The sequence below is a fragment of the Hyalella azteca genome, unplaced genomic scaffold (genome assembly GCF_000764305.2).
Source record: "Hyalella azteca isolate HAZT.00-mixed unplaced genomic scaffold, Hazt_2.0.2 contig385, whole genome shotgun sequence".
Taxonomy (NCBI): Eukaryota; Metazoa; Arthropoda; class Malacostraca; order Amphipoda; family Hyalellidae; genus Hyalella; species Hyalella azteca.
In genome coordinates, this window is record NW_025930738.1 from 503,764 (window position 1) to 529,926 (window position 26,163).

Genomic DNA, 26,163 nt, shown 5'->3' on the forward strand with positions numbered 1-26,163 from the left:
CTCCAGACTGCGGTTGGTTATGATGTCATCCGCTCCAGACTGCAATTGGTTGGTAGGATTGTGATGTCATTCTATCCAGACTGTGATTCGTTGTGTCCAATATGCAATGTGTACTGGTTAATTTAATACCCCTCTAAAATTCCAGCCTGCAAAGGATCATGGTGCAATTCTAGGATTGACGATACTCGGTATCTTTCGATTTTAACGAAGGGTGCTCCCTGAGGTGCAGTGACAGGACGGTGGGGGGAGGTGCAGTGACAGGAGACAGGACTTTTGACTGTCCCATGTTAGGAATTTATATAATTTAATATAAACTAAAAGACAATTGTCATTTCAAATTTTCAAATTGAATGCCAAGATACATTCAAATAAATAATATACAATTTTGAGATTTCATATATAGAATGAAATATAACTTTACTAGTGTCGATGTCAAAATTCTGGAACAGTCGGTGCGAGTCGCCATTTTCTCCAAATTGGTTAAGCAATACAATACATATACAGTAATACATGTATAACAATACAATGCATATACAATACAACGTACACGCATCGCGATCCACTCATATTGAAAAATAAATAATTGAGCAGTAAAATATCTCACTTGCTTCCGTAGGTTGCAAAATGACAACAATGACAATGACTCACAAAATTACAAAAAGATCAATGACTTATTTACGTAGGTTGCACAGGCTACCGGTCATGACAACATTAGGCTCGTATTTTAGGAAACGTTTTGTGGGCGATTCTAGACTTTGAATATGCTTCACTTCTTACTAAATTTAATAAATTTGATAATTATTACTTGTAATTGTTGAATATCAGCAAAAAAATTGTGGCGCAGTAATTTAATTTGCTATTCATTTTCTCTCATAGATGTAACTCGTAGAAAACTTTTCACAGATAGACTTCGTTACATACTAGTAATGAAGGAATTTACGTGACGTGAGTTTGCACGTTTTACTTGAATATTCTCGTGTCAGATAGTGAATTTTTATCGTAACGAAGCATGGAAATATGGAGATACTTCTTTTATGATAAATTTGTAGCATAAACAAATATTTAGTTCTTTACAGTAGCAAACAATGTCAAGTGACTGCTGTATAACATACATTTGATCGGACCGAGTGGACCGATCTGTGCTGAAATCGGTTTCGAATGATGTATATGGCCAAATTATAATTTATTTAAAAATTATGCATGATAAGAGAGATACTTTAAAGTTTTTAAATGTTAATATAAATGAAATTTATGCGGAAAGATATATTTTTAATATTTTTTAGGCATTTGACGACTTAAAACCTGACGGACTTTTATTTTGAAAAAAAATTAAAATTTCTTGTCGGTTGAACTCTGGTTGTTGGCTTACGCTGTCTTTTGTTTATTTAGTACGTGATTGTGTTTTGTGAGAGTTGGTGCTAGTGTGCTGTAGAATGGTCAATTTTTCGGTCTGACATCTCAAAATACTTCTTTTATATTAACTATATTATTGCACCATGACGAGGATTACAGTGAAATCTAGACTTGGTGACACTAAAGATGTAAATAACGAGAAAAGATTATACAAAGTCAGTGAGAAATACTTGAAGTCCCTCATATGCAGATAGCTTTGTTTCCTTTCTATTTACATTCTTCCACTATTGACAAAACCCTATGGTAAGGCTACGGATCAGGTGCCGCAGAATCAGGTCTTAGCTGCGTAGTCTGCATGTCATTATATGCTATAGTGAAGATGCTCTTCTTCTCCGTCATCTGATTCCTCTTCTTACGACTTCTATCAGTTGCCACTTTTGAAGCTTCATCGCCTTCTTCCGAATCTTTCTTCATGTCTTCCTCCAAAGCTCGCAAGGCATCGGCATCCATTTCTCCGCGGATGACGCCCGCAGAGTGTGTCTTGGCATCGTCTGGAAGGTTGGATTCTGATTTTGCACTTCTGCTCTTTCTATGAACATCCTTTGCTTTGGTTTGCTTCAGTGATCTCTGTGACTTGGCACTTCTCTTCATTTTCTTGTTGTTCTCATCGTAATATTCATCTTCGGCCAGAGAACCTCGCCTACTATAGTTTCTTTGAGCAGCCTCTCTTTCCAGATCTGTTTGTACTGTATGTTCGGTACAGAACCACTCCTCTCTAACTCTTCTGGCTTTTCGTAGGACCAGCCAACTGCATCTTTACGATTTTTCAATTCTAATGCCGCCTGACTTAAAGTCCTTCTCGTTTCTAGAGAGTCATCCTCTGCAGCGAACGCAGCAGCTCGGCGTGCATCTGCTTGAACTGCGCTGTTCCGGCGCATTGTATTGTACAACGGATCCTTTGCGGCCTCAGCCAGCTGATCTTCTTCAAGTTTTGCCATATTTGACTCATAGCGAAGTATTGAAGCCTTTGTGTGCTGATAAGCATACGGCCCTCCACCTCCTTTCATTAGGTACTCGTGATAGTCTCTGTCTGCCGCTGCTCTATCAGATACGTTGCCGCCACCACCTCCTCCTCCTCCTCCACCAGCACCACGGTCAGGACGATCGTGCCTATAGCCGTGTATTTTTCCTTTACTGGTTTTTGAAAGATCTTCGATATCTTCCATCATTTCGTCCTCATTGGGAGATCTGATTCTGAGCTTTGGAACTACCGTATCATCCAAAATCCTTCGCTTGCCTGGCCCGCCTTTTGCAGAGTTGCCTGATCCTCTCCCGTGAACATAGTTCGAATCATTGTTGCCATAGTCTTCATATCCATCACCCCGAGGTGTTACGCCTATGGAATAGCCTTCTACATTTCTAGAACTTAATCCCCCACCTCCTTCATCCCCTTGTAAGGACTGGGTCCCCCCCGGCTCTTCGCCGGCCCGCTTGACTCGCCTTAATTGCTCACTGAGCAGGGCGACGTCTCGCGGGCCGGCGTGAAGTCGGAGGGGTTCTCCGTTTCCCGGATTACGACCATAATCTCCATTACCTTGTGTGTCTTGAAGATGGATGTTTCTTGGCGTCTCATCCACGTCTTCGACGAGGTAAGTTTCCCCTTCCCTAAGGTGATCAGTTGGTTGTGGGTTTCCGTTAGGATCTTTCAAGACGAACAAACGCCTGGGTTCGCCACCTACATTCACCTGGGCACTTTGTTGCATCAGGCTCTGCTGATGCTGGATAACGTTCTGCCGATGGAGCCGGGCATCATCGACATCTTCGATGTGCATCATGTCTCTAGGATGTCGCATCATGTCCCTTCGTAACATGGCCCCGTCCTCGACAACTCCCCCGGCAGCTTGTTGCTGTACTCGCCAATTTCTTTGCCGTTCATCGCCACTCCAGGCGAGACGCGAGTTACTGATGTATCTGCCGTGGTCAGGGCGCTGACAGCCGCATGATAGGAACAAATCAGTCAGGCAAGTTGGCAGGTAATCCCACCAAATCTTTTCGTGTTCCCGCATGTTACCATATTCATCCATTTTTATATAGGAAATGCCTTCTCCATTTTCATCCGTCACCATGCTCATTTGTTTCCTGCGCATTTAAACAAGATAAATATATTTACAGACCTCGAAAAGACTTTTACAAATTTATGTTTTGTCAATCCAAAAAATAGAAGCTCCTATATCGCCTATATTTAAATGCAAAAATTTTTTTATTATATTGAATATTAAATTCAATTATTGATAGGAGAATCTTGAAGCTCACCTGCCCCTGTAGAGCGGACAGCCGGCACAGAGGCAGCAGCAAAGTAGGATTACGATGATGAGCGCCAGCATGATGCACAGAACTGCCACCCAGGCCACGTACGAGGAGTTGGCGCTCTCTAGTTGCCTTATTTGTTGTGTCTGATCAATACCAACAAATTTGAAATTAGTTTGACTATTCAGCAAAATTTAAGTAGATTCTCGACTATTTTGAATGAATGTTAATTTCGCATTTCAAGGACTAAACCCTGCCGAAAGTTTCGCAAGGGATCTGAGTTGTTCATGAATGTATTTTACTGTATTCGCAATATGGTAGTATGGGAATTCACTGTGATCATCATCAAAAATAATCTCTATGAATTCGTAAGGCTCTTTTCATTTTATTCAATCCATTTAACTAAATTAGTGTGCGGCATCATTTGAGTGCATCATTTAATTATCCTTGGTCTATGCAAGTATTCAAATATATTTGAATGCAAGTATTATATATATTTACAGCTTGTTCTTGTTTCTGCAGGAGAGGATAGTTGGTGATGTTGATGAGCTGGTTTTGTATGGCATGTACATCAATGAAGTTATTGACTCGGGTTCGCACCAGAGCCGTCACTGAGCTCCTGAAAATAATTGTTATATTAAATTAAAACTGAAACTGTTTCTCAAGATCTTCGCGACGAGTGCAGTTTCGGGATCTTCTTGGCAAAAGAATGTTTCAAAATATTGCTGCGCACATGTACGATTATTGATGACGTAAATAATTTATTGCACCCAATGTGATAGATTTTATACGTATAAATGACGAAAGGTAAATTCGAATCGTGCAAACTTTTATTTTTTCTAGAGACAATTTATAATTTTCCAAACAGCAATCCGAAAAATTATATGACGCTATAATACCACAGCAAAGTCATGATACTTTTGTATGACCTATCAACTTTAATAACATATTTAAATTTTACTCCGCGCCTCTAAGCCGTTATTCTTATGAAGTATGCATTCTTAGTTCTCTCTACAAGTTATTTTGCTATCAGTTGTTACCCTAGCGAAGTCATTTACATTTTGCAATTTCAGAATTAACGTTAATACTTGATACATGTATTAGTAATTCACAATAACCTAAGTGATTAGGAATTAATATTTTCATAGACTGACTTGGAAGTATCTGTTTTATGGAGGCTACCGAAGCCCTCATAGTACGGAGCGACAGACTGGATGTTGGTCCTGCCGCCCGTCAACAAATCCAAGGTGGACTGCACTTGGTCCTGTACAATCATAATTAATTAGCATGCATGGAAAACAGTTGCGTAATGTTACAATTAAGTACTTGGGCCTATACTTTCAAAAAAGTTAAGAGATCGTAAGTTCATCCGCCAATCATTGACGGCCTTTCGAGCAAAATCCACCAATCATAGACAAGAAAATAGTGCGTAAGTACTTACGTGAACTTAGCGAGTTTTGAAAGTATGCCCCCTGGTATACACCTGGTATACAATTAAGTTTTATACCAAGCCAGTTAGTGAGTGAAAATATTCTATATTATATCAGGTTTATAAAATGCCCTTAAACGTTTTCTTTGCTAAGAAAATTAATTTATTTCATTTGTTATTGAAATTAATGAAATTTAATGGCTGATTTCTTTAGGACAGCTAAAGATAGATAATTGTAGGATTTACTCACTTAAACCTTTTTAAAATTTAAATTTAATATCGGCTCTTAAATTTGCAATGTGAAAGAATCCAAATGGTTGACAATTGCAAAGTACATTTGAGCCAAGAATGATCATATTTTACAATAATAATTATCGAATCTGAAATAGGACGAATAGTTTGGACAGAAATCCCTAGTATCACTATATCAGCCGCGCGCAACTGTAGAAAACACGACGCAATGAATTACGGTGAATGTGTTCAACTGGAAATTAAAAATTACAGTTATATGGGATTTTTACAAAATTTATCATGTATTTAGAAACTTTCAACAATCTATTGAATCATGCCTAATTAAAGAGCATCGCCAAAAACTCACCCGGCGTAGCCTTGCTTCCGGTTCACTCATTGGCAGGATGAACGTCATGAGCGACTCCACGAACTCCTTGGTGTAGATCTTCACCAAGACTCTGTCGCTCAGTTGGGGGTTTCCTGAGTCATAAAAAATCCGATAAAACAAGCTTATTGCTGTAAAGAGTTTGCTAATTTTTGTAATCCACTACAAATCAAAGCTAATTTCATTTTTATTTTTCTTCTAGCATCTGAAATCTTTACTTCAAACAATCGGGAAAAATACACGATTTTTTAGCTTTGTGACAGGTTTCTCTCTATTTCCAATCCTTGAACAAAGAGCACGTACGTAAGTGGCTTTCTAAAGAAAAAGCGCTTCAGCTTCAAACCAAACTTCAACAACTGTTATGTGTGTACCTCTGAAGGTATTTCATTATTTATAAACATTATCAACACCACGACCAACATTCGGAGTTGATCATTAGCTGAGAATGTGGGAACTAGCAAAGACCGGGGGCGCGAACGCTCAGGGTGATCACACTCGACCCGTCAACAACTCACCGAGATCATTGGCTCTCAGGGTGATCACACTCGACCCGTCAACAACTCACCGAGATCATTGGCTCTCAGGGTGATCACACTCGACCCGTCAACAACTCACCGAGATCATAGGCTCTCAGGGTGATCACACTCGACCCGTCAACAACTCACCGAGATCATAGGCTCTCAGGGTGATCACACTCAACCCGTCAACAACTCACCGAGATCGTAGGCGCGAACGCTCAGGGTGATAACTGTCGACCCATCAGCCGGGTCGACGGACGCCTGCCTCCGGCCGCGGTTGTTGGTCCCCAGCGGCTGAATGAAATTTTGACTATCCATTGCGAGCTGAAGAACGCCAAAAACCGTTCAATGGCTTGAAATTATTTTATTCATTTAATTGTTCATACCTTGTGCGTATAAGTTATGTTTGCTTGAGAGGTTTTCGACTTTCTTGGGTTAGCCGAAGTCATTAATGGTAATTCGTTTTTTATATTAAGTTCATGTCACACTAATGAAAGCGGTCATAGAACATTGTATCATAACAAAGGTACTGTTTATGTAAGCGTTTAGAATTTAGTACAGCAGAGGTAATTTTATTTAATTATTCTTTTTTATAACTCAAAAAATTTGTAACTCTTAAAGACTTATTAACCTTCTGTCAAGTGCTTATTATATTTCAATTGATTCACTTGAAAACGCCTATCAAGTCTGTACTTCCAGTTGTGCCTAAATTAATAATCAATTAATTTTATTCTTTGAGAAACCTTATAATTAATACACATGTTCACTTTAATGCCATTTTTAACAGGTTCTGACCATAACATCAAGTATCAGTTTCGAATTTTATTCGAATTTTTTCCCGAAAAAAGTTATCCGCATCAGAATTACGTTTTTTTTGTCAGCTTGATAATGCATTTGACTGTAGGTAAAATTAGAATTATTCATTTTCGTTGATAATGAATTAAAATGTTTAAATCGTGACCAGCAACCAGGCTCACCGCGGGGAACTGAACTCCATATTTCATCGTCAGGATGCCCCGAACTTGATCGATGACGAAGTAGTCGCTGTATCTTGTAGGCTCAAGAGCATAAAGTACTTGATTGTTTGGTTCCTCTGCGTCGGCATCAGTAGCTTCAACAACGATAGGTTCCCGCAAGCTTTGCAGATTGGGTTCCATGACGCCGGTGTAAAATTCTTTTTTGAACTTCGGAACTTCATCGTTGACGTCTCGGACTCGGAGGATGAGGCGAGCGGTAGCTGAATTACCGCTTCCGTCATCGTCGCGCGCTTCTACTGTCAGCTGATATTCTGCGTCAGGAATCATTCATGATTTTGGAATTTAAAAACTTCAGATAATGCAGAATGGTGCATAATGATTTCTTTTTAAAAGTAGAATAGGGTTAATTGATAAAATTCTGATACTGGAAATTTGAAATGTGATTTCCGTCAAAATCAATAATTCGGGGCGACTAATATACGTTGATGACCAGGAAGGGGAAAATTATGGTGACCATTTACGAATTAAGTTGCGTTTATTATCATGAAATCAAAAATCATGCCGTATAAAAAAATATATTCAATACCTCCAATCAGATCTCTCAATTTGTTTTGGTAATCAGAATTGTGCAATTCATTAATTTAACAACAAGAGGGACATAAAAAACACAGGAGAATAAAACATGATAGAACATATGCCCTCAAATGTCCTTATGCTCTTAATCACAACACCAGAACGAGTGTGGCACTCACCTGCACTTTTTTCTCTATCGAAGCCGTGGTTGTTGGTGGCGCAAGAGATGACGCCGGTGATGGGGTCCAGCGACAGGCTGCTCGCCATGTTCCCGTTGAGGCGAGTGTACCGCACTGAACCGTACGATCCGCTGTCTTTGTCTGTCGCCGTAACCTGCATAGCGGAAGTATGAGCAAATCTTTTATAAAATTAAATATCGATTCATTTTAAGCATGAGATTTTTAAAAGTATTTGTCTATCGTCATCACCTAATAATTGTTGCTTGAGGAAATTGACTTTATTTCAAAGTACCAGTTTGTTTTATATGAAGAAGAAACTAATGTCTTTACGCTCATAGGAGTAATGGGAATCAAAACTTGTATCAACGATGACACTTTTCTTGATTATTAAGCAAGCAGACCGTAATTATGGACGTCGATGCGGTGATGTTCTCAAAAAACGTGGCCTGGTAGACGTCCTGGGAGAACACAGGCGGGTTGTCGTTCGTGTCGAGGATGTTGACAGTGATGTCGCACTCGCTCGACGTCTGCCGTCCTCCCGTTACGGGTCGCGCTATCAGCTGCAATGTTCCCGATTGTCTTAATTAACAGTGCGTGAAAATCTGTGAGCATATATTCATTTGCTTATGGATTTAATGTCCCCATAAACTATTTGCACCATTTAATGAGAAGTTTTATAAATGATCTTTACATTGCGATATGATTAGAAAAAAAGAGCAGAATAGGCAGATTTTTCACTCACTGAAACCCATCAACTAAAGAAGCATTTTACAGGGTGCGCAAATTACCTTAAAATTCACGCTTTTGATTGTTTCGAAGTCCAGCAGGTTAGATTTCTTGACGTTGATGACAAAATCAGACGAATCTCTGATGACGCTCGGCGAGACCGTGAAAATATCATCATCGCCTTCGATGGAGAGCGAGAAGACGCCTCTGACGCCCTGATGTCAGATATACAGACTTGAAGGCACCGCTTGCAATAACATGGATGATATAATTCCTATCCCATCCTATCACAAAGTTGTCAAAATTCATACTGTCGAGTCTACTACACGTTAATAATTTTCGAATAACAATTAATATTTTTAATTGTTGTTAGAATTATTCTTCAATTTTTGTTGAATAAGATGAACTCATCAATGAAGTAACGCATAAGTATTGCCTATTGCGGTGATAAATTCAAAGACGCAAACACTTCACATGGCAGTAGCAAGGAATTCCATTATGCACATTGAGGCGTGGTGCATCGCGTTCATTTCGTCAATTATTCGTCGCTGTTATGACATGAAGTGATGCTGTGATGTATTGTTGGCATACATATATACATCACAGCTCTTAACGCTCGTCTCAAAGCCTGACTTTCAAGCAGAAATTGACGCTGTGCTTAGGGTGCTGAGGCTTAAAAAGTTACAATTTTGCTTTAGAGTAAAATAAAATTAAGTTTTCAAAAGTACATTTTTCTACAACGTTAATTATCAGTTTCTCTTACTAACATTTATTCATATGCATCTTGATATTTCCAGAAAAATTATGAAGGCATTATTTCATAAATTATTTAAGGGGACCGACCGGGCATACGGAAAACTTCTACAGTTATCATCCGATTGTCATGAAACTTCACATACATACGTAAAATGTAAAATAAAAAACATTTTGCTTCTATGAATTTTTCAAAAAAATTGATAGAAAACGTGAAATTCATAGAAAACGGCTAAAAAGGGGTACTTCAGAAAATCTATCACTAATTAATTTATATCTAATTTCTTAAAGAACTCTCCCACCCGCTTCCCTTTAAAGAGACGTCATTAACGTAAATATTGGCGTACAGCGATGGCAGTGGTACCATTGGAAAGAGCAGAATTGCAGCTTTCAGATGAGCACAAAAACCGAAAAACGCCAAAATTGAAAATTTTAACCCGGTCGGTCCCCTTAACGCCCGCACATATGTGTGACGCCTTTATTGCCAGAAAAAATTGATTTTCTATACATTAATTTATAGTTAAAATGTTAAGCACATTCAAGTAGCATTAATTATTATTGACGCCCATTGGAATGTATATAAAACAGGGCCCAAAATTTTTTACATGTAGAGTCAAACCAATTTTTTGAACTATTTCAAAATTTTATTCTCATGCAGAGCGCACAAGCCAACTTCTGAACATTGCCGGAGGAAGCGAAACTAACGAAAGCATTCACCAATTAATGCCCCTAAGAAAATTTGTGCTAAAAAAGTAAATATCCGTCTTAATTACTTAGAAATCTAATTATATTTGGAGTAAAATTTTTAATTTTATACATGCATGATTATGGTTCCATTTTATTACATTTTATTATAAGTTTTACTTCTACCCCAAGCTACTAAATGGGTTTTGGTTCGTATTTTAATGGAGAAGCCGTATAGTGCTATTCATGTAGCTTGATCTTCCGATGTTAAAATCACGGTTAGGAAGGTAATTTAACCCAATAATCAAAATTTCTTTATGCTGTTCACCAGGTTCAAATTTCTTCTATACGAAAGAGCAAACCACACTCAAATCTCAAATAATTTTAGATTTGAGTTTGGTTTTTGAGATTAAAAATAAATTTTGGAGAAGTTAGACAATAAGTAAGAAAAAAGAAAACCAAACTTTCATTAGTAATTAACAGAAATTTTCGACGGTTGATCGCAGTTAATATAGCTTCAATTTAAAAGTGTTTGATAACATGGGGCGGGGTTACGCGTTTCGATAAATACGTAGTATTGTCACTGAACACCGCATTGGGCAATCCTTAAAAAATGTCAGTTCGTAAATTATTCTGTATGCTGGAGCACTGAATCTCAAACATTTGAAAACCCACGTAAACTTTCTTTATTTTGTAAAATCTGGCATATCGCTGTAACTTAGAATTTCACCTATCTTTGAGAAATTTCTTCATGTACGTGTTTGCACACGCACAATAAATCTTCATGTATCCATGCGTAGGGCGACAAGAAATTATTAACCTAATCTTATTCTATGTTTTAAAATAATTAGAAGCAATGACTTTTAAGGCATACATCATGCAAAAGTTTAGATATAGTAGTAAGCGTTTATCTATTGCTATCAGCAGATTAATTTCAAGAGTAGAAACAGGCATTAAATTGCCTCTTAATTATGCGGCCTCAAACTCCTAGCTGTCTTTATTTCTTCAATTTCGTTTGAACTTAGGGATTCTTTGTACATTCGAAATGTATATTTTTTTACTATCGCAAACATTTATCAATACAAAATTTAGTTCGTCAATATACAGTCAGTAAAATTTCATGTCTCATTGCCTTTCGTACTTTTCATTTTCATGCGTCCGTCATTGCAATCTATGAGTGACAATAATAATAGTAGTTTTATATGCGAAACCAATATTTCATACGAAGCGTTAAATTTAAATTTGGAAATGAAAGAAAATGTATCTGGTCGATCATAAGTGCAACTATAACATTTTTCACTTTCATCACCTTTTGCCATGCTACTGAGAATAAATTCATGTGCATTTTCTATCTGAAGTCAAAATTGTCACTTGCAGGTCGAACAAATTTTTTAAGGAATGTTCAAGCTGGATCCTGACATGGAAGTGCGGCCGGACGATGCGTGGCAGGCGCTGAAGCTCTATTGTCTAAATGTTGAATTTTATAGAAAATTGCATTCCAGAACTGGGTAAAAGTCACCTGGGTCAGAGTCAGTACCTTGTCTTCCAGACTTACTCTACTCAGGAACGGACTTGCAAAATACACTTGCGAGCCTGGGGGGCTGTTTTCCCTGATTTCTCCCGTGTACCTGCGCCATAAACAATTCTGGTGTAAACAATGACGAGAAATTACATGAAATACAATTAATACATCATAACACGTAGAGCCTATCAATAAGAGGAAGTCTACTTGACCAACAAATAGCGTAAATAAGCAAAAAATCTCGGAATAATAACAATTCAAGTCGAACTTTATTAGTACAAAAATTTACGTTGGATTATCAAATACGATTAATTGACACGACTGAATGCTGGTGCAAGTGTTAAATGAACTCCTACGAAAAACCTTTAAATAACACAAGCATAAAAGACTCAAGAGATACAACTACTACACGCAAATATTAATGTTTTTTAAGATAATTTGTATTTCATAGTTGACTCACTTCTGAAAGACGAATTTTGGAAGCGGCAAGTCAGAGTCGACGAGGACGAAGGCGATTTCAATCTGGGTGGAGAGCGCCGGGTACTGAGACGCTGTCGTGACGACTTCCTCAGCCGTCACCGTCATCAGAATGGGCTCCATCGTCACCATCTTCTCCATCAGCTTCGTGATCGTCTCTTCCATCGTCACCGAGCCTTTTACACAAATAATACGAAATGTATTCTATAATTTACACTACTATTATCCGAAAGAATTATAAAGCGAATGGGATTGTAAGTAGAATCATTTAAAAGAAGATTTACTTACTAGCAAAATATGCATGTGCTTCATGATACTCGCAATCTTTTCAACGCCATAGATGACATTAGATTTTTTATTTTAGATCATCTAAAACATGGCCTCTAAAAAAATCTATATTGCATGAGCAAATAAATCGTCTCATTTGAGTTTCCTTTATTCCAAGAAATCACTTGAAATAAAATCCGTGTTATCTCGGAGAATTCAGATCTAACCCATGAATCAGTGGTTGATAATAAGACCATCATTTGCAATTCTATGCTAAATTTTCTTAAAATTACTTAATTATCACTTATCAAGACAAGGCCAAAAGTATTATTTCAAGTACCTGGAGCAAACAGTAAAATATATCCGCGAACTGCGCCATATCAAAATTATTGGTGCAGCAGCGGGCTTACCCTTGAACGGGTCCACCTTGAAGAAGTCAGCGTACGTCGATGACGAAGGCTGCATCGAGAAACGAATTGGGCGAGGATCTCCCTGGTCTCCATCTTTGGCCACCAGTTGCACCAAAACGTCACCCTAGAAAAAGTTACGCGTTCTTTATACTCTGCATTTCGTCCCTTTTCAAAATAACGTGTGAATATTTTCTTCGAGATACGCAGCGGAAATTCTGAGTGAAAATTATCAGAATTTCCACGGTGCTAAATACTACCTCAAATCAAATCGTGAGGCATTGTTTAATACGAACTTCAAACCTGAGACTCTGTGATGATAGTTCTACTCTTGAGATTGAGAAATGCGATTTCTTGTGGAAAAATGAAACTGTTTTGGCAGCCCACGTGCGTCATCACCGCTAATTCTCGGACAAAAGCCGTGTCCTATGCGGCAGCCAACACGTAAACAGTTCGCCATTGATTTCCTAGGGACTCAAAGGCGCGACCTAACAAAGCCGATCATTGTGTTGGCAAGACTCCTCTAAGAACGCCATGAAAGCCTTAAACCCGATATTCAGAGTTTACAAAGGACAATTCTTTGGGTGCAACATCAAAGGCTGGACACTTTAGAGAAACAATTGCAGAGCTTAGGCAGCACGACATGCTCGTTCCATAGCACAAGGCTTCTGAAGCAATAGAGATGTCGAGGAATATTCTTTGCCCCAAGCTTTTTGATGGTCTATTACACGTAACAGCAATTGCTCAACTATAAATGATGAATAATACGACAAAGAGTAAACATAGGAGTTGATCGGTAGTCAATGATCAAAGGTAAAGGATATGAAAGTTGAAGATTTATCTTCGTAAGCCACGAGCATTTACTGAACGCAAAAGGAAAACTTGCTACTGAGCACAAAACAATAGCGGACAAGTGATGTTATAACAACGGACCACAGGACCACAATCAACTTTGTGGTGTAGCACGCTAGCTTAACGAGTGAATTGCACTTGAAATTGAATTAATTGGCTTAATTGGCCCAATATTTAAATTTTTAGCTCAAAACTACCATCCATAACTACTATGCGTAATAGAAAATTCATAAATTGGCCAAGAGGATTCACCGGTTTTATGGTGGGTGGAATTCTGGTGATGGGCGACGCGTTGATGAAGACCGGCGGCTCGTCCTGGACGTCGCCCACGGCAATCGAGAGGCCGACGCACGCGATGTTGCGGGTGTCGATTTGCTCGTCCGTGAACGGATTCTGTGATGCATAATAAAGAGATAATCTTTAGTCTTATTTAACTAGTACCGCAATAAATATCTGGCAGCTCAAAAAGCTGAATCACAACAGGGCCTCCTTGCATTTAATATTGAAAAAATTCGATGCGCCCCTCAACAACTGAAAATTAATTGAAGTTGCGCGTAATATCATTGAACGCTGTGAAGGATATTTGGATTACAGTTTTTATTGACAAACTGCGATCAATAAAATTAAATCGCCCAAAATTATCGACAACGCTGTTTTGCTGAAATGCAGCAATAAGTTTACGTACGTTCCAGTCGTCATTGAACAACAGACATAAGATGCCGAAAGCGATGAGCCTTAAAATTATCACGATTTGTTGTCCGAATTAATGTCAGTCCAAACCATAGCAAAACTTTATTGCTATGTTTCGAGATTATGTGTTAACGGTCTGAATAATTTTCCATCATCTCTGGCATACAATCTCTCGAGATTATATGTCTGCAATCCTAAATATTTCCTGCCATTTCTGGCGTGCAATCTCTCACGGCTGAGAAACGATCAGCAAGTTTATTTGTGGTTATGCAACTCCTACGAGAAAGAACAGCGAGGTTTTAACTTCTCCCTACTGACCGCTGGAGTCGGCAGCGGTAATAGTTGTAGGCAGGATAATCGTCTGGCCTGACCCTGAACGAAGGTTCCTCGGCGCATTCTTCATCCCGGGACAAATTCACGGTCAAATTTCGTGCTGAGTTTGTGAAAAGCTCCTAAAAATTCACAATTAATTTCAACGCGTAAAACAATAAACTCTAAATAATTTCGCAATGCAACACCTAATTTCATCGCGTCACATTAAATGAACAAGGCATTATTGTATAACGTGAGTTTTTTACTCTTCATCAACATATAAAAATATCACTTAATAACAACTAACAAAATATATCATCAGCTATAGTTGAATAGTATGCATGATTATACTGGAATACCTCATGTACTAATTGAATTCGCACATTGTTCAGTCATAGACGGTTGTGCGCCTTGAAATATATAACCATATTTCAACCATTTGCATTTAAAAAATTTTTTCATCCTCTTCTGGCGTCTGATTTTTTGAGTGTGTTTCACGATGTGCGGATAGTGAGAATGGTTTGCATAATCGATTTTAACATAATCTGATAATCGATTTGTTTCAGTATAAAATTACGTGTATTTATTAAAAATTGCACTTGTATTTGTGGCATTGTCATTCAGCCACTCACAAACCCTCCTTATCACGTTTTTAACGTTCAAACAATTGTGTTCCAAGTTCATTTCACAGGAAGCTATTTGAACATACATACTATTTGTGAAGACAGTTAAAATATTTGATAAAATGAAAAAAAATCACTACCCTCGTGAGATAATTTTTTTTAGATTTACATGATCATTGAGTACAGTAAGAACATTTCTAATTGATCCAAGACTCAGGTTTGAAACATACAAAATGCCTGCGAGCGCACAGCTTACTGGGCTTACATCAACCTACGAGCATTCTAAAACGTTTCAGGAATTATTCGATCTTATATCCACACGTCCTCATTATTCCAGTAAACTTGTTCAGAAAAATGATACCGCTTATAAATCACAGTCGCAGCTGTCATCTGTTGCGTATGTTGTCTACAAGCCTTTCTATGGTAGGTATATCGCCTAGAATGAAGGTGGCACGTCATGGCGTTGCCAAGGTAGCATCGACCTTAGTAAAACTTGTCAAGGTTTTCATTGAGTGAGGCTTTTATACGTGCCGCAAGTATTGGTTACATTAGCTGCTCTCATTTGCAAAAAACCGACGCAGTTCAAGCTCAGTCACGAGCGAACCTCAGTCGTAAAAGGATGCCACTTGATGTTGCTCATGTTATTGCGAGAAGAATGGGAGACTAAGATTGAAGTTTTGAGTTTATATTAGGAATTTTGATTATTATGTTATTAAGAAAATTTCATTACTTTCAGAGTGCATTTTTCGACAGTTTCATTATTTATTTACATCAACTGTGTGTTTCATCAACTAATAAGTTATTAAATGTGCAATTGACTCTCAATCAAGAACGGATTTCTATCTTAAATTTATTGTCTAGCGAAATATCTTTATTTTATACAAACTTTCAATCATATGTTTGAATTTCTTTAACAGCACACAATATATTCGTAAACATTCAACAAAAACTGATTTTTTTTAATGAACACCATCTTTACTCCTCATTTCTCTCATCCAGCTCTTGATTGAGCAGCCCGTGCAATCACTCGGTGAACAACAGCAAGGGCAAGACTTTTTTGTTGAAGACGAAGCAGTTCTACATTAACAGCTTACATAGTTTTTGGTGCAAAATGCATGCTATGGCAACGCCAAAGTCCATCAACGACGGGAATACTCATCATAGAGTCGATAAGGGGAAGAGACAAATGAAGTCCGGTGATATAGCGGTATTTTTAGGGAACTACTGACGTAGTTACGGAACTACAGGGAAGTTATTTATAGGGAACTACAGAAGTATTCTAATCTCTAATAGATATGACCAGTCTTTAATGAGCTATACCTTCTATGCAAAAACCAGTAAGAAGATTTTAATACATTTACTACTCCAACGTAAGGTTCGTTCATACAGTCAAACGATTCGATGATCAAAAGCCACACACGCTAAACTTCCCTCAGTTTCAACTAACTTTCTCGGCTATTTCATGCTTGGGAAATAAGTGGACAAATTAACTCATCGTTCCTCGAATATTCCGACGAATCATTAAAACTCGAATTTTTTTCAAAATTCCAAAAAGCCGAAAAACACGTCAATCTTGACAATATAAAGCCAGACTATGGACAAAATGCTTCCGGACTTCTGTAATAAAAAAGTTTGGCACACACAGAGAAGTTTCTTCCTCTTCAGGCCGTTCAAAAATTAATAGACCCAAATATTTAGCAAAAGTAATTGCGTTTCATTCACATACGACTGCAAACAAAACATACAATCCTGCATGCTTGGCATGTAAAAACACGCAATGCATTCATCGCCACAAAATTTCTGACGTTTGCCAAAAAATCTTAATTTATTCATGGCTGAAAAACACTCATTATGCAGAGGAGGTGCGTCTCGCCAAGTCTGTATGTACAATAATATCGTACATCACTAGACAACAAATACGATGCTCAGAGCATGCTGGTCATCCTGTGGATATCGACAGTCGAGGTCAACAGTGACAGTAAATACCTCAACATAAATGGGCGTGTAGTCGGGAGGCTCCATCATCTGCGGTAATGAAAGTTGTCCAGTTAGGAACCGTTCGGACAAACAACGGACTGATTCCTGTTAGTTAATTACTATTAAATCCCTTCTCTAGATTTTTCCAAACTGCCATAAAATCGTCGGTTCTGACATATTTCAATCAAATAATATATTTTATATAAATGTTGATACACACCTATAAAAAGGTAAAGAATCTATGCTTAAATTGGAAAAAAGCTTCGAAGCTGTCTTCGACTAAACAGTAATTAGGGCTTATGGTGTATATAAATCAAAGGTCCTTATTTTATCCATCTGAAATTTTTCTACCAACAGTACAGCACGAAAAAATTTCGACTTGTGGGTTCAAATTTGAAAATTCCAGGCAACAGGACTTCACTCTGTCGCGACTTTGTTAGAGATTCTAATTTTTATATTTTCATTGCATACCTTGGTAAAATTATCCTTGTGTGCGGCTTATCATTTAAACCTTTTCCAGCTTAAAATTTAATGCATTTAGAACTATTCGAAGACAAAACTGATTTTTGAAGCTTCCATTTCCATTAAATAATAATACATTGATTGCCCAATTAAAACCTGAAAAACTTGAATGCACCACAAATCCCACTAAGATTTGACGGAAGATATCAGTATTTGAGAATGGCCAGTATTTATCTGAAACTACACCAAGGCGGCAGGTATAACCTCGCATAATCATTTGGAATACAAATTTAGAGAGAAAACTATTTAAAAAAGCTACAATTAAAGCAAAATACATAGAATTTTAATTACAGTATTTTTTGCACACGAATCGCACATGAACCATTAAGGTAAGAGTCCTGTGACATGCTGCATAGCTCAACGTAACATGCTGCATAACTCATTCCGAATCAACGTCAAACTGCAGATGTAGTAGATCGAGAGCAGTACGTTATTCGCTTTCATTTTAACCACACTTCCATTCAGAATTTAAAATAATTCGTTTGTTGAAGATCTTAATCGTTGTTTTCGTCATTAGCTATGCTAGAGAATTTGAATTTTTCCCGTTATTTTTTTTTCCTTTCAATAACTCATCCTTTGTTTGAAAGCATGTAGGCGTGGTCGAGCTGACTGCCAATGCGAGTTGCGTGCCGACAAGAAAGAATCACAAACCGACTGCTGTAAAATGCATCAGCCGCGGTCGATGAGAACCAGCATACCAACACTTAGAGCCAAATTTATTAAGTAATGAATTTATAATTTTCAGGCGACAAGTTTACATTTCAATAATGAAATTTCTGATAAAGGTGTTTTACGTTGTCTTATGCAAACAGAACATTCAGCTCTTATGCAAACAGAACATTCAGTATGCGCGCAAACCTTTTGCAAAGAAAACAGACAATTATATTTTAATGCGGAAATAGTTGTTGAGTGCACAACACCGAGTTGGCAAATTCTAAATTTCGCTGAAGATTCCACAGCTCAACATGAATGGCGCATGCCACTGAACTGCCCAAGCGGCCATGAAATTTAGACGAGCAGCCGATGGCAGGAATCAATAATGAATCGTTATCGTCTCCTGCAGGACCCATACAGCGCAAGGCTTACAGTAATTTTTATAAAAGTGATCGTTTATTCAATGAAACTTATTTAATTCAAATCGTTTCCTTGGTGTGCAATAAATAAAATGCATTGACTCCACCAACATAACTGGAGGCGAATTCACCATGAAGAATAAGGTTATACCAATGCAAATTTGTCACCATGAACAAAATATTCCAAAAATAATATAGGTGGAAATTCATACACATCGGCTGAATAAAGTCTTACCTTTAAATATAGTAACATGATGTAGTAATAAAAATTAATATATTTACGCAGCGGTGCAAAATTTTTTGATGTACACAGGGCTTTAAAGCGTTTATTAATATTTAAATAAACTTTTCAAAATCCAATGACCGGACTGTGAGCTGAACAATAACTTCTCAGGACATTTAGCTCCTGTTTGCCATGCATAAGAAGTACTACGACAACTGCTCTTAGAATTAACACTTGTCCTTGACCAATAGAGCTGGGTTAGCTCAGTGGACCGAACCCTGACCCCAGTCAGTGATCAGGCGACCCTAACAACCGCACTTAGACTTGGTCTCCTGACCCCATTCTTCTCACAAGGTCAGCGTTGATAACTTTAACCTTGCGACCAGTAATGTCATTCACAGTAAAATAATGAATTCATACGAAGAATTCAACGATAATTTTTCTCATAAAAAACAGAGATAAGAGCATTCTTCACTTTTGATTCTGGCGCGACTTGGGTTCTGTTACTTTTCTTTGATTGGTGCTCTATATTTTTTGTCACACATCATGGAGTTCAAAAATTAGGATTTCAAATGAGAAAAATTAACCGAGTAAAGTATTTTTAAGCTCAAATGCCTTCCATACTCAGCATTGATAGTTGCAGAGACGGCTTAGAACAAAAAACAACATGGATAGGGTACCCAGGATAGGGTAAATAGCTCAGTAAATAAGTTCCAGGTACCGTAGTCAATAAAGTTGAAGTTATTGATGTAAAGTCGCATATTCTTTGGACTTATCGTCATGCCGAACGTTGTTTAGTAATGCGCTCTATTGATTGTTAACGGGTTGCTCCTAATGCATCGCTGCCTCACCACAACTAGGTTAGCTAAAATATTTGGTGTGGCGAAATTATGATTTATTTTGAGTGGTGTTATTGAGAGTTATCTTGTATGGTGTTATTGAGTTATTTGGGGGGTGATATTAGGAGTTATTTTCTGCGTAATTATTGACAGTTATTTAGTGGGTTGTTATTGAGAGTAATTTAGGGTGTGTATATATGAGTTACTTTCAGTGTTATTATTGAGAATTATTTGGTGGGGTGTTATTGACAGTAATTTATTGTGGGTTATTGGAAGTTATTTAATCGGCGTTATTAAATATAATTCCCTGTATTGTTAATGAGAGTTATTCAGTTGGGTGTTATTGAGAGTTTCGTATTAGGACGTTATTGGGGCGCATGTTCCTTGATGTTATTATGAGTTATTTATTATGAGGTTATGAGTGCAAACTAAACAGTAAAAAGTACATAAAGTAATATTTTTTAGCTTTAGTATATTTAACAACAAAAACAGATACTTTTATGCATAAATTTAATCCACTAGTTTTTATACCAAAGCGTTTCACTTCCGCTTCTTTTTTAACTAGAATCTAGAGAACAAATTCTTATTTTTTATCAAAATTTATTATATTATTATATATAACACCCTTTAATTTGAGAAATTACAATTTAATTAAGGAAAAATCTCTTTAGGAAGATGCTTATGATGTTACTGAATCAGAAATAAATTAAATATTGGGTTCGTAGTCCGTAGATTTGAGTCAGCTTTCAAAAGGTATATTACGAAAAGTAATATACATTTACAACAGGCAATTCTGAAGCCTGTTTTATTATTTTTACAAAGGCTTGAACTTAATTGAAGAAAATTTTGAATTAGGAATTTTGGATAAGAAAGGTAACAAAATTTTCATAATTAGTGGCACAGGAACGTCAAATTTGAATTTATTAAAGCAAAACTCCATCAATCAGCTGAGGTAGGAAAGTGAAGTCAATTTCTCTTGATACTCAGCTTTTGCCACAAGCTAACCGCTGTCAACACGAGCGTCGGGTTCAGTGAGGTACAACAGCGAGCCGATGACGGCCGACAGTTACCATGGCTCGAGCACAAACATGACCTCAAAAGGGCGCGTTCTGCTCACTCAAGCATGCAACATGAGTGTTGTGAGCGGCAAATAATTAAATACCATTTCAGTCATATATAAACATAAAACAATTGAAAATCAATCAAATCTTCAGTGGTGAATCATTTCATTGCACCGAATTGATGGTTTAGCTTAGCGTGAAAATTTTTCAGTGTTGCCATAAAAGAAAAATACATACATATCTCCATGTATTGCAGTTATGTTATTCTCAAAATGATATGAATGATAACGTAATATCGATATAAAATGCAATGTCTTTTGCTTCGAATAGTGCATAAAAACGAGTCTAGTTTTTATGACGTCTTTAGGCCGTTAGAACTGCAATCACAAGGTCAATTTGGTCCGAGATCTTGTCGCGAGTGATGCACGCAACTTCATCAGAGAGTCTCATGAGGTCCGAGACCTTGTCGTGTGTGATGTGCAACACACAACTTCATCAGCGTGGCTCAAGCGCTCCAAGATCTCGCAAAATTGTCGTGTTTGATGTTCAGCACGCGATGTCCGAGAGGTTGGCGTGTTAGCGATGCAGGTCTGAGCCTGACGCCCATTCCTCAAACACTTTACGGCAAAATCTTCATCTAATAACAGGGACTCAGCTCCTAAGACTTGAGAACAGTCGAGCCGAGCACTTAGCTTCTCAACTGATGGCAGAGTTTCAATCAAGGCCCCGCATGCAAATAACAGCAAATTCAAAGTTCAAGGTTTGTCAAACGCCTTAAGAAATTCCATCACGCATTTTGGCTTTGTTCTGACTGTAGCAGGAGATTTTGATTCAAATCTACACTTACACTTAAGATTAGAAACTTTGAGATAAAAAACTTTTCTGCAGATGTGGCCATTCAAAAAAAAATAATGGAGCAGCTCTAATGATGTTCATAAAAATATCAGGCGCAATACATGTGTTTGAGTAAATTTTTCACGCCAAATGCACGGAAGGAAGGTTAATTACGACTGTAAAATAAACAATCTCTCACTTACAATCTCTGATGGATATACTGGTACAAGATATTCCCATGTTACTTGATTCAATCATGAACAAGCTACAAACGAATGTTTTGATCGAAATCTTACCCATTTTGCAAAGCCTTTTAGGAACGAATTAAAATGAGTGTCTTCATGTGGTGATAATTGTTGGAACTACACCACAAATTTGTTCAATAAAAACACAATTCATAGTCTTTCATTGATCAGAAAATTTCTTCAAAACCTACTCCCGTGTACTCCTGTGGATTTTCCTGCTCACCTAATGTATAAGCAAAGCATAATTAATATTACATGGACAAAGATAGTTTTGCTGATCATCGACGCACCGCGACAACTAATTGGACGAAAATTCAAAAGAAGAACATTGATCGAAGCGACTCTTGAAAATATTTGCTTTACAAAATTTGTAGGATAAACCAAATTGTCTTCTTCGCGGTGAAAATAATAGTGGATAAAACTTGAACAATTAGAAAGAGAACTAAAAATTTATTTAGTTTCCTCTTGAGAAGAAAATGTTGTGCAATTGAATTTTGCTCTTCGAATAAGAAGTAAACTCAATATATCTAAGGCACTGACCATGGCGCAGACTTTTATGGTGTGAAGGTTGCGAGTCTCGTAGTCGAGCGTGGCGACGAGGGTGATGGAACCGCGGATCTCGCTTGATGAGACCAGCCTGCCGGTGATGCGGAAATGGTGGGAAGTGTCGCCCTGCCAAGAAAAATTATCCTTTATTATATAAGACAAGTTATTACAATTATATGATTTTTTTATTTTCAAATTTGCTTTATCAAAACAAATAGAAAATTCATATTTGCTTCATCGAAACAAATAAATATTATTGACTTATGAACACACTTTATTAAGCCAACTTTTGTTCTATCCAAATGATGATCTGAAAAAAACCGCAGCGACACAAAGACAATTGAATAGGGTAAAGAAAAATGTGTTTCGACTATATCTTAGTCTGTGGGAGGAAAATAAGTTTGTGTTGCTGCTTATATTGTTAATACTGGCAATCGTCTAGTTACCTAGACGATGTCATGAGTACATTTTATTAATGTTCTAAATTTTATTCCAAAAATTCGTTGGTCTTATCAAAAAAGTTCAAGCTTGGAAAAATTCGAAGTCTAGTTTTTATCTAATTTGATCTTCAATGAAAATGAAAGAAGTAATTTAAAAGTGTAGACATGTGAAGAAATTTTGAAACGCACTATCATCGCGCACTAACCCGCAACAAGACTTTAATTGACATTCATTTAGCCAAGCGAAAAATCGTGCATCACGCACCAGAGAAAAATTATCTGCGACCAACTGCTGAGGCACATAATGGGAACATAAACGTATGATAAAAGCAAATTGCTCCAAAAGTATTATGTTACTACTGTAAAGAATCATACTTAATTGTGAAACATTGGATAAAATTGCAGGAGTTACCCTTCAGAACGAAGTCTGGCATTACAATACTATATCTATGCAGAAAAAATATGTGCATTAACTTAATAGGTTGGCGCCAAGGCTGCAAAGCTCATTAGGACCTGTGCTGCAGTGGAATTAATAGCACGTCAGAACAAGGTTAGCCAATGGCGCCGTGACCTTCGCCAATAGACGTAGCGAATAAAAGTCCGACGCCGTCCTTGGTTCTACACGCGAATAACTGAATGCCTTATCAGTTAATGAGAATTTTATTTAATTAGATGTGCATGGGTCCTTTTGCGCAATAATTTTCCTCTTCTCTTGTTGCATATTTAGATAATGAATTCCTCATTTGCTGGTGTTATAATATCTGTGGAATATATGATGATAGGACAAATGTTATGAAGATTACTCTAATTTTTTAATTAATCCAAATTAATATTTGTAAAATCAGTTTAATTTAATCGATGAATATTTTCCACATTTTTTATTGATTACTCATTATTATAGAAAAGAAAAACGCCAAGCAAAATTTGCCTGAAATTTACACTAAATCAGACAAAAATTGTGTCGCTTACTTCTCGCTAAATGAGAGTCTACAATATGTTGCTCGTGAATATAGACTTATTCTCTTATCTTTTACGGCAAATATACGAGTCTCTGTCAAAATATTGATTGCTCAGTGATCCCAGCGAAATATCAGTACCGCACGAAGAACTCCAAGTTTCTTCGCTGTGGCAGCGTTAGTTCATCGATCTGATATCCAATATGCGCTGCAATCTACTTACGAGGATGTCGAACTCGATGAAGGACGAGGACTGCCTCTTGCGCACAACTAGGGATGCGACCTCTGTCTGCAGCGCTTGGTCCTGAGCAAGTAAAAAGACAAATAGATTTACTTAATTTTCTCAAGTTTTATGACACTCATTTCGATGTAATTTGTATACTTATGCTTATTATGGCATTAAATGTTTAATGCTCTGCGATGTTCGTTAGTTAGTTTTTGTTCGAATTTCGCTTTGTCGCTCCGGTAATTATTACAATCAAAAATCCATTTAAAACCGTAAAGTGCATTGATAAATTTACTATTAATCGATTGACACCATTCAATCTTCTTGTTATGTGGAACTTGGCGAAGTAATCATGTTGGTATAAAGTCTACATGCTCTTCTCGGCATGTTTTCAGACGCCCTACAGCATACCTATCAGGCGAGGGACGTTGAAAAAAGGTAATTTAACCGAACAAAGTTTAATTCAACCAAACAACAAATAATTCAACGTATATTGAACGTCAGATATCTGGCGGATAGACTCACCTCTGGCACGAGCACGCTAGGATCATAGTTGAGGAAGATCGTGTTAATGGGAGTGCGTCCATCGGTAGCGTCTATCCTGGCTACGACCTCCGTCTGGTCACCGCGGGTGTCAGCGACAGTCAAGTTGAAGATGTAGACCCGGCCAGACTCAAGTGCTTTACTGAGCACCACGTCGGCCTCGCAAAATACGTTGCTTGAGGGCGTGCACTCGTGCTGATCCAGGCTGATGAGATTGTTTCCAATTGTACCTAGCACGAAGTAGGAAAAAATTTCATTGTTGGAAAGTTATTGAGCTGCATGTTACATGATATATAATTTGTGACCATTTTCACTTCGATTTACAAAAATTTTTTAACCCGTTACGAGTCTGTTGTATGTTGTAATCATGTTAACAAGGAAGGTAATTTCCAATGAAGATTGCCTTCTTAAAAATCAGTAGGAAAAAAAATTGATTTAGCTCCTAAGTCATTTAATTATTATAATACCACTAATTCATTTCCTCTCATTTCACACTCAGAACAGTAGTACTCCCTTAAAAAAAGTTTAAATTCGCCATCTATTTTACGCTGAAAAGTTATCCAATGTTTTTGAACAGAACTATTTCCAAGTAATAAATTTTTAATAATAAAATTTTGATGTGCCCTCTTGCAGGGATATAATAGAGAAAATGTAGCTGAAACTTATCTAGCGAGAAAAGCTAAAAAACACTAAACACATAAAGGACGAATCATGACCAGATGTTCTTCAATTCTCACGCACTCGACCGTTGCATTAGTGAATAAAGAGTTTAACAAATTTTCAAAGATCTTTAAATTGAACGATCTTGAAAGTGATAATAAAAAAATTATCATGGCTTTTTATATCCTCTTAATCAATAAAGCGTTGCAAATAAAGTAAAGTTTCATATCAGAACGTTCTTCTTTCAAGAACGTTGTAACAGGCACGTTTATGGCTAATAGGCTTCAAGGCTAACGTTAATATATAATTAATATAATAATATATTATATATAATAATATAATATAATATATATATTATATATAATAAATATAATAATCAATAGGCTTCAAGGCACGTTAGTCCATCGAGTCACAGGTCGCCGAGAAATAACATGAGGCAGAAGGTATTATTCGCCAGGGGCAACAATGACTAACCTCGAATCCCGAAAAGCAAAGGGTAGTCTTTTTCGGCGTCGGTAGCGCGGAGGCGGTAAATGATGGTACCCACGGCGGTGTCGCTGGGCAGACGAAGCCCCGCCATTTTGGTCGCTTCGTGGAAAAGTGGAACAATTGCTTGTGTAGGGGACAGACTCGCCACCATAGCTGCCACAACCATCAGGATTGTTGGCCATGAAATCCATTTTTGCGGTTTGATGATCCCGGTCGAACGACGACTTACATATAATTTAAATGAAGATCCATAGAATTTTCCAT

At 37.4% G+C, this 26,163-nt stretch overlaps 1 protein-coding gene across 1 annotated transcript; it reads right to left on the minus strand.

Moving 5' to 3' along the window:
- Positions 1–1,235: 1,235 nt before the first annotated feature.
- LOC108673704 (cadherin-86C) lies at positions 1,236–26,163 on the minus strand. The gene is given in 20 exon segments (XM_018161569.2): positions 1,236–2,097; positions 2,100–3,492; positions 3,667–3,806; positions 4,162–4,279; positions 4,815–4,924; positions 5,688–5,800; positions 6,421–6,547; positions 7,201–7,511; positions 7,953–8,106; positions 8,354–8,512; positions 8,741–8,893; positions 11,653–11,743; positions 12,098–12,290; positions 12,792–12,915; positions 13,893–14,033; positions 17,252–17,290; positions 22,580–22,711; positions 24,205–24,285; positions 24,733–24,980; positions 25,885–26,163. Coding segments are annotated over 20 exon segments (4,443 nt in total). The 5' UTR covers positions 26,066–26,163; the 3' UTR covers positions 1,236–1,662.